The 9,850-nt window shown below is 47.1% G+C and overlaps 1 protein-coding gene across 5 annotated transcripts in view; it reads left to right on the top strand.

Annotated features, from left to right (window-relative positions):
• The first annotated feature begins 232 nt into the window (after positions 1 to 232).
• APP (amyloid beta precursor protein) overlaps positions 233 to 9,850 on the top strand; it is a 195,212-nt gene continuing 185,594 nt past the window's right edge. For 4 of the 5 annotated variants that reach the window (XM_066622530.1, XM_066622529.1, XM_066622527.1 and 1 more), the window contains exon 1: positions 3,043 to 3,236. In XM_066622530.1, coding sequence (XP_066478627.1) covers positions 3,177 to 3,236 — 60 coding nt within the window. In that variant the 5' untranslated portion in view covers positions 3,043 to 3,176. Of the gene's footprint in view, positions 266 to 3,042; positions 3,237 to 9,850 lie in introns of those variants that run through there. The other variant, XM_066622528.1, reaches the window with a different exon arrangement.

Below are 9,850 nucleotides of genomic sequence, written 5' to 3'. Positions count from 1 at the left end.
ATGTTATTCTGGGCTTCTCAAATGCTAACATTTCTAGCTGACAAAGGAAAAACTGTGATCATCATGTTGATGTCTCTGTTCCTGGATAGAGGAACTAAATCTGTTTACTAACTCAATTCCATTTGCTTGTGATATTGTCTTGTTAGTACAACCACCTACAAGAGTGACTTGTGACCCTAACAAAATGTGACTTGTGATCCTCACAAAATCACTTGCTCCATCAGACGAAGGCCCACCACGTTCAGCATTCTATTTCCAACAGTAGGTAAGACACCCTCAGCCCTGCTTGATTAAAGCAGTAATATTATTTTTCTGTCTCTTGTCTTACTCAGATTTGAAAAGATGTTAAACTGTGAAATTTGGTGTATATGTCTGCAACTTTATATCAGATGTTAGCTGAAGTGAAAAGCATTTTGAGCGTACTTAGAGGCTGCCTGCTAAAAATATTTAATCCAGATGTATTGCAGCAGCCACTTGGTATATGTCCATTTCAGGTCCTTCCATGCAGAGTTTCCAGTCTGGGTCTTGTGATGTCACATCACCAGTGTGCTAATTTCACTACTCTGCTTATCATATAATCTTCCAGGGAAGAGAGGATCTGCATTTGTATTCTAAATTTCAGTGAAGGAGAAATGCTATTTGCTTTGTACTTTGCACATGGAGAAGATTTAAAATGGGTTGGGGTTAGTTTGTTCCTTATCACCTTCCTTGTTTTTCTTCTTGGCCAACCAGTTGGCAATTGCCTGGCTGGCAGCTGGTGGCCGACTCACTATAGGCTAATAGCTGGCAGCTGCAATAGGTCAGTGGGACTCATGTGGCATCCATTTGAGCCATGCAATAATTGCCCAGTATTCAGTATGCACAACCTGAATTATTAGCCTGGGAAAGCAGTATTTCCTCCAATGAAGGAGGAAGAAGGGCAATGAAGGGCAAGCAAGTGCTGGGTGAAGGAAGCAAAGCAGTTTTGACTTGCTGGCAGAATGATGTGACCTGAACCTAGAAGTCTGTATAAGGCTCAGTCAATCACAAAGCTGGGCTTAAAGACAGGGTTGCTGTGGCATAATTAGTGATTCTCTAGTGTGCAGAGTCTTGAAGAACAAGGAAGGCAAAAGAGGAGGAATCCTTTCTGATTTTATATAGCTTCGAATACGTGCAAGATTTTAAATGGGTGAATGTTATAAATGTGGGGAAGAAAGAACAGAGCCACTTTAAACTGAATTTAGGTTTCAACCAGTTGCATTTAAATGACAGGTATTAGAAATGCGGGGAGAGGGGAGATTTACATGTCATTTGGGACAAACAGACATAGATATGGAAGGGACCAAAAGATCACAAAGTCCAACTCACATTAGAAGCACAGACACAGAACTCAGCTGCCAAAGTACCTGAAAAACTTTCTGGCTTCTGATGATTCAAGTAAGTAGGCCAAGGTTTTATAACAGACATTATTCTGTTATTTATTTTTCACATTTTTATACCATCCTTCCTCCAAAGAACTCAGGGTGGTGTACACAGCTGCTCCCCTCTATTTGTCCTCACAACAACCCTGTGAGATAGGTGAGGCTGAGAGAAAGTGACAAGCTCAAGGTCACCCAGGAAGCTTGGTGACTGAGGAGGGATTTGAACCTTGATCTTTTATGTCTAAGTCCACCTCTCAAAACCACTATACCACCCTGGCTCTCTCACTTTATATTTTAGGTTTTTTTTAAAAAATTGGTTTTATTAGTTTATTTACATATTCTAGTACAGTCTTTTTGGAGCATGTGAAAAGCACACACTGGAGCTCTGCCCACTGAGCCAAGTCTTATACTGCTGTTTGTCATGTTGCATAGATGGTCTCACTGCCAGGTGGCAAGGTTATGGGGGGAGTCTCATGGACACTACCTTAGGTGCTGCCAGTGGTATGGGTACCATTGGTTGAGAAACATTGCTATACAGACTTTCCTGAGAGTAAGTCCCGCTGAATGCATTGGGATTTCCTTCTGAGTAGAGATGAACAGGATTGTGCTTTCAGAGTTCTGGGTAACACAAGAGATTACACTGTAAAATTCTAGAAAATTATATGATGTAGAATTTTCACACATATAGAAAATGACCTTAAAGGTTCATCTTATGAGGAGGCTAAGCCTCATCCATCTGATCACTTGGGGGGGGGCTCAGTGTCACCAAGAGCATACAAAACTTTGGGGGGGGGTAACAAAACAATGGCGCAGTTCTTCAAATATGCACTTCACTGCCAAACTGCTCCAGCTGTATTTATTTTACAGCCCAATCCTAGGCATGTCTACTCAGTAAGTCCCATTTAAGTCAATGGGGCTTACTCCCAGGAAAAGAGTGGATAGGACTGCAGCCTTCCAGCCCAATACTATAGAAGTAAGTCCCATCTGAGTCAATGGAGCTTACTCCCAGGTAAGTGTGGATAGGACTGCAGCCTTCCAGCCCAATCCTATGCACATCTACTCAGAAGTCAGTCCCATTTGAGTCAATGGGGCTTACTCCCAGGCAAGTGTGGACAGGACTGGAGCCTTACAGCCCAATCCTAGGCATGTCTACTCAGAAGAAAGTCCCATAGTGGTCAACGGGGCTTACTCACAGGAAAAGCATAGATAGGATTGCATCCTTACAGCCCAATCCTATGCATGTCTACTCAGAAGTAAGTCCCATTTGAGTCAATGGGGCTTTCTCCCAGGAAAAGAGTGGAAAGGACTGTAGCCTTACAGCCCAATCCTATAGAAGTGAGTCCCATCTGAGTCAGTGGGGCTTACTCCCAGGTAAGTGTGGATGGGATTTTCCCTCCAAGTATGCCACCTGGTTATTGGCAGGAGCCGCCCAGGTGCGACGGGGAGGTGCAGCCCTGCGAGTGCCACCCAGCCAGACAGCGCCCAGACGCCGCTTCCTCCAGCCTCTGCCTGGCTACTGCGGGGCCTCTGGAGCGCGGGCGGGGAGAGGCTGCGTGGCGCGCGGCTGCCGCTAGGGGTCTCTGCGGAGCGCGGGCCTGCAGCGGCTGCTTCGGTGGGCTGGGTATCAGCTGACTCGCCTCCTCCCCGGAGCTCGGCTGGTGCCGCCGCCGCAGCTCAGTCTCCTGGCCCAGCAGCTCAGCGCAGAGGAGGGAGAGGCGCCGCGCAGCCTCCGGGGCGGATTGTATCGCTGGAGCCCTCAGCCTGGCACGGAGCGCGATGCTGCCGCACGCCGCCTTCCTGCCCCTCCTGGCCCTTTGGACGGCGGGAGCCTTGGAGGTGAGCGAGGGCTGCCGCGCCCGGAGCCTTTGTTTGCCCGGGGAGGCTCCAGCGGTGCGCGGCCGGTGGAGTGCGCCCTCCGCACCAGTGGGAGCCTGCGCTTGGGGCAGGGTGGCGTGGAAGGGAGCCCGGTCCCTCCGGCGCCTGCCCGACTTCTGGCGCGCTCGCTGGATGCTGAGCCTCCTGGCCAGGGGGACCGTCTCCCTCCCTGGTTGGGGGGAGCAGGCTTGGGGGGTGGGCGAGGGAGAGGGCGATGCCGCCTCGCCTCTTCCTTCCTTCTTTCCTTGCCTCCCTCGAGGTGCGCCAACTTGGCACTCAGTCTGGCTGGGCTGGTTGCTTTTGCCGGGGAGGGGAGCTGCGCGCGCCTGCCTGCCTGCCTGGGCACCGGATGGCTGGCTGCTTTTGTTGCCTCGACGCCTCCTCTGTGTTGTCTGGTGCGCTGGATCAGGGGGTGGATGCCCAGGAGGGTGGGGAGACCACACTTGGGGGTGGGCGAGAGGAAGAGGTTGGGGTGTGGACCAGAACCACCCTGTGCTGCTGCCGCCACCTCCACCACCCAGCTGGGGCTGCAATCCCATCCTCACTTACCTGGGAGTAAGCCTCTTTGACTAGAATGGAGCTTACTTCTAAGTAGACGTGCATAGGCTTGGGGTCTGGGTCCACCTGGCTTCCCTGATTGTTTTGCCCCTTTTTTCCTCCTCCTCCACACACCAGTGCAGGAAGGCAAGAGATTTGTTGGCTGAGCACTCTCTCCATCCACCCATCAGGCAGGGGAACAAGTTCTGGGTTCATGTGCCTCTGGATCCAGCAACTTAAAACCTTGGAGCCTAGTGCAGTGCGGCTCCTGCAGAACCTCAAGACAGCAAGCACCACTCATCATCACCTCCCTCTCCTTCATTCACCCACCCACCCCCGACCCTCTGCTTCTTTACAACAAAGGCAAAGCCAGCCTCTCCCTGCACAGAGAGGGATTTGCTTGACCTTAAGCTACTTGTGTTACATAGTGATCTGTGTCTTGGAGGGAGGGGGAAATCTGGAGAGGAATTTCCCTCCCACTGGGTCGAATTCTATGGTTTTGTTTATCTTGGACTGCGTTGCATACTTAGTGTGTGTGTGTGTGTTTTGCGTGTGGGGGGCAAGTACAACCTCTGGTGTTGGGAATGGGTGGAGGAGTATGGTGCAGATCTTTTGCAGGAGGAAACCTCTCCCCCCCCTTCTTCCTGCCTGCCTGAGCTGCCCCAGATACAAAGGGGTTTCCTCCAGGAGGGGCGTTGAGGGACCACATGAAAAGGCATGGATTGGAGCGAAGATTAAGAGCGAGAAGATGGCGCCTCTGCAGTGCAGCAAGGAAACGCTGTAGTGAGCGCTGCAGCCTGGAGAAATCCTCCCACCGCTAGGTGTTTGAACAACTCTCCCTTCCATTCATGCAACTCCCCATCAGGCAGTAAATGCTGCGTGCAACATCCTCTGCATGGGAGGCAGGACAGATCAGCTCTGTAGGGGCGCCTGAGAGGCCCCTTCTCTGAAGCGGGGTCCTACCCTGCCTTCTCCTCTGGACTCTTTTGCCTCCATGTCTGTCTTCCTTGTAATTCCAGGAAGGATGTGATATGTTCAGCCGTCCCACCTCCTTAAACATTATTAAGGATATCTCATTCTCTGCTCCGCTGGGGGTTCTGCCCCAAGTGCTCCCTTTTTTTGCAAGGGATTGATGGTGGAAGACCTGAATATGCCACACCTCCTTTGGAGCCTGCAAGAACGTGGAAATAATTAGTATTTAATTTCTCACGCATTCAAAATAAAGGCATTCATCTGTGACAACCTAGGCTAGGACTGCTTCCCGTCTGATAAGAGACTGGAAAAATACTGTTGCTCTATTTTGCAGGTGGGCCATTATCTTTTGATCTTGTTGCCTGCCCGTTTTTGCAAACCTGGCTTTCAGGCAGGCTGCCTGAGGCTGCAGTTCTGTCCTAGGCACACTTACTTGAGCATGAGTTCTATTGACATTTATGTGACTTTGTTCTGAGTAACCATGCATAGGATGGAGGAGCTGTAAGGTCCCCTCAGAAAATTTACTGAGACAATATTTGTATAAGAGCAACTGGCAAAAGTCCAGTGGTCACCCTTGAAATAGAAATATCTGATAGCTTCTCTAATAGTTCGTAATGCAGATTATTTGCTTGCCTTTTTCATGGGAATCCACTGCCTACTTCTGTAGTTAATTTGCCCAAACCTCCAAACAGAGCTGGGCCCAAATCCTGCCTTATTTACAAGACCACAGTGGTTCACAATTCAAACTTCACTTCCTTATAATAATATTTTCTGTGCATACACTTTATTTCAGATAAAGTGCTTCACATAAATGATTGCAGTTATCTTTACAATAGCCATGTGTAATCTGCCTGTATTGTAGATGAGGCCCCTGTATTGTAGATGAGAAAGGAGGTGGGGCTAAGAGAATAGGGGTGTTCCTTGGGCCACTTTGTGAATTAGTGGCTTAGGATTTGCAGAAAGAGCTCTTTGGCTCAGAAATCATCCTTGCAGCCATTACAGCACACCAGCTGTTGTTACACATAGCAGGGACGCATTGGGTTCCTGGGAAATCATATTCTTGTTACAGAATTCATTTTCAGAAATGCTTGCAAGCTAGAGGTTTGGATTTAATATCATGGTAGTATTGCTGTGAAGATAACTGATTAGCATAAGTGACAGGAGAGCAGTTATAGCATATCTTTTAAAATTTATCTTCTTCAGAGTGAGAGCCCTTCCATTGTGGCTCTTGAGCATTATAGGAGCTCTGGTGGATCAAACCAAAAGTTCATCTAGTCTAGGATCTTGCTTCCCACAGTGGCCCACCAGGTATCTTTAGAAATGTTACAAGCCAGGCATGAAGGCAGCAGTTCTTCCTACTTTGTGTCCCTTGCACCTGATATTCAAGCATACTGCCTCTCAATATGAAAATTTCTTGTAGCTGTCATAACTAACTACTGTTAGATAGACATTAGTAGGCCCAATGTCTAGAACCAGAAAGGTGTGGTTCATATCCCTGCTCAGCCATGAAGCTTCTTGGGTGACCTTGGGCAGTCACTATCTTTTAGCCTCATCTTCCTCACAGGGTTGTTGTGAGGACGAAAAGAGGGAAGTAACCACATGAAAAGACATGGATTGGAGCTCCTTGGAGGGAGGGGAGTATAAAAATGTGAAAAATAAATAAAATACATAGTAATATTTTATTTATTATTCATTTAATAATACTAAAAATAAGAATATTATTTAATAATAGCAATGAATTTCTTAGCCTTTTTTAAAGCCGCCACAGCCTGTGGCTGACATTGCATCTTGTGGCAGTGAATCCCATTATTTGTGCTATGAAGAAGTACTCAGGATTGTTCTGTGTTACCACAGAATTGGAATTGCTGCCATAAAATTCTTTGGGGTCACATCTTGGCATACTTGAACAGTTCCCATATATACCAGGGGAATTCTCCCTAGTCCTTAATGTATTGGGTGGGTTGTGATTATGCAGTGTGACTGTGTGCACAGTATGAAGCAGGAAAAAGAATAAACGTGAGTGGATCCAGTGTCCTTTACGAAACCTTCTGCCTCCTTTTGTATGGAAGACATAGCACAGCGCAAAAGTGTGAACTGCGGGTGTGTTTCCATGTGAAGTGGGTGAATTCTTCCTCTGCCTGAGGCCCCAGGAACATGAATGGAGAATGCATAAGTCACTTTATATATTTTTATCTCTGTGTTGTGTGCAGAGGGGCTCTTGAGAGTAAGGAAAAGGGGCGTGTGTATGGGCAGATAGGTTAGTCACTTTTTTGTATATTTATTTGCAAAGCTAATCTTAAATGATGGGGGCAGGGATGCTCTTGAACATTTAAGGTAATTCCTCAAATTTTACCAACCCACAACAAAAGCTTTTTACCATGCATGCCTGTATTAGAGCCCAATCCTTTGCATGTCTACTCAGAAGTAACTCCCATTATAGTCAATGGGGCTTACTCTTAGGAAATTGTGGATAGGATTGGGCTGTCAGTTATTTGTGGCTTCTAAGGAAAAAAAAAAGTAGCCACCTCTTGTGGAACCCAATTCTTCCTTGCCCTGGGTGAATGGCCACGTGCAAGCCTGCTTCATGTGCTATGGAATGAACCTTTGGCATTTAAATCGGATTCCAAAGCAAAAGTACTGTGTTTCCTGAGTCCAATTAAACCCTAAGTATAGTAGTTGGTTCTTGCGTCTTTTCTGTGAGGAGTACAGACTTAGGCCCAATCCTATCCAACTTTCCAGCACAGATGCAGCAGCAATGCAGCCCTGAAGTAAGGGAATAAATGTTCCCTTACCTTGAAGTGGCCTCCATGACTGCCTCCCCATTGCAGGATGCAGACAACATCCCCTTGGCATGGCTGCATCAGCGCTGGAAAGTAGGATAGGATTGGACCCCTTAAGCCAGTGAAATTATATTTGAGTGTACACAAGTGGGGAATATTGTCAGACCTCATTGATAGATTAAAGATCAATACGTCACCGGGCCCTGATGGCATCCACCCAAGAGTTATTAAGGAATTGAAGAATGAAGTTGCAGATCTCTTGACTAAGGTATGCAACTTGTCTCTCAAAACGGCCATGGTGCCAGAAGATTGGAGGATAGCAAATGTTACCCCTATTTTTAAAAAGGGAAAGAGGGGGGACCCGGGAAACTATAGGCCGGTCAGCCTAACATCCATACTGGGTAAGATGGTGGAATGCCTCATCAAAGATAGGATCTCAAAACACATAGACGAACAGGCCTTGCTGAGGGAGAGTCAGCATGTCTTCTGTAAGGGTAAGTCTTGCCTCACGAACCTTATAGAATTCTTTGAAAAGGTCAACAGGCATGTGGATGCGGGAGAACCTGTGGACATTATATATCTGGACTTTCAGAAGGCGTTTGACACGGTCCCTCACCAAAGGCTACTGAAAAAACTCCACAGTCAGGGAATTAGAGGACAGGTCCTCTCGTGGATTGAGAACTGGTTGGAGGCCAGGAAGCAGAGAGTGGGTGTCAATGGGCAATTTTCACAATGGAGAGAGGTGAAAAGCGGTGTGCCCCAAGGATCTGTCCTGGGACTGGTGCTTTTCAACCTCTTCATAAATGACCTGGAGACAGGGTTGAGCAGTGAAGTGGCTAAGTTTGCAGACACCAAACTTTTCCGAGTGGTAAAGACCAGAAGTGATTGTGAGGAGCTCCAGAAGGATCTCTCCAGACTGGCAGAATGGGCAGCAAAATGGCAGATGCGCTTCAATGTCAGTAAGTGTAAAGTCACGCACATTGGGGCAAAAAATCAAAACTTTAGATATAGGCTGATGGGTTCTGAGCTGTCTGTGACAGATCAGGAGAGAGATCTTGGGGTGGTGGTGGACAGGTCGATGAAAGTGTCCACACAATGTGCGGCGGCAGTGAAGAAGGCCAATTCTATGCTTGGGATCATTAGGAAGGGTATTGAGAACAAAATGGCTAATATTATAATGCTGTTGTACAAATCGATGGTAAGGCCACACCTGGAGTATTGTGTCCAGTTCTGGTCGCCGCATCTCAAAAAAGACATAGTGGAAATGGAAAAGGTGCAGAAGAGAGCGACTAAGATGATTACGGGGCTGGGGCACCTTCCTTATGAGGAAAGGCTACGGCGTTTGGGGCTCTTCAGCCTAGAAAAGAGACGCCTGAGGGGGGACATGATTGAGACATACAAAATTATGCAGGGGATGGACAGAGTGGATAGGGAGATGCTCTTTACACTCTCACATAATACCAGAACCAGGGGACATCCACTAAAATTGAGTGTTGGGCGGGTTAGGACAGACAAAAGAAAATATTTCTTTACTCAGCGTGTGGTCGGTCTGTGGAACTCCTTGCCACAGGATGTGGTGCTGGCGTCTACCCTAGACGCCTTTAAAAGGGGATTGGACAAGTTTCTGGAGGAAATCCATTATGGGCTACAAGCCATGATGCGTATGCGCAACCTCCTGATTTTAGAAATGGGTTATGTCAGAATGCCAGATGCAAGGGAGGGCACCAGGATGAGGTCTCTTGTTATCTGGTGTGCTCCCTGGGGCATTTGGTGGGCTGCTGTGAGATACAGGAAGCTGGGCTAGATGGGCCTATGGCCTGATCCAGTGGGGCTGTTCTTATGTTCTTATGTCAGTGCCTTCAGCAGTTGGCTTTTAGCTTTATAAAGCGAAAATGTTCTACCATACTGATCTAATTTGCTTGTTCCTCTCCCTTGTTTTCAAGAATGTAAGAGACAGGAGGTGTAGTGTTTGTGTTGAACAAATAATGCCCACAGTAGCTGTGCCATTTCTGCTTCTAATTATGGTCTTGAAAAGATCTTGTCCTTGTACTCCTCACCCACTCCCTGATATCTGTGGTTGTAAATTGTCAGATTTCAATAAGTCCATACAATTGGGCATAATTAAATTGTCTTTTGGGGCCTCTTGGTGAACAAGCTCATTTTATGAAACAAAATTATGAAATGACAATTTTAATTATAGCCTTGACAGAAGATTTATTATTTCTATTGAATGTCTTCCAAGGCCAATATTGTTTACAAAGGAAATTATGACCCTTGAAAGGAAGC

The sequence above is a fragment of the Tiliqua scincoides genome, chromosome 3 (assembly GCF_035046505.1).
Source record: "Tiliqua scincoides isolate rTilSci1 chromosome 3, rTilSci1.hap2, whole genome shotgun sequence".
NCBI classification, from domain to species: domain Eukaryota; kingdom Metazoa; phylum Chordata; class Lepidosauria; order Squamata; family Scincidae; genus Tiliqua; species Tiliqua scincoides.
This window is presented reverse-complemented; position numbering and strand designations above follow the sequence as displayed.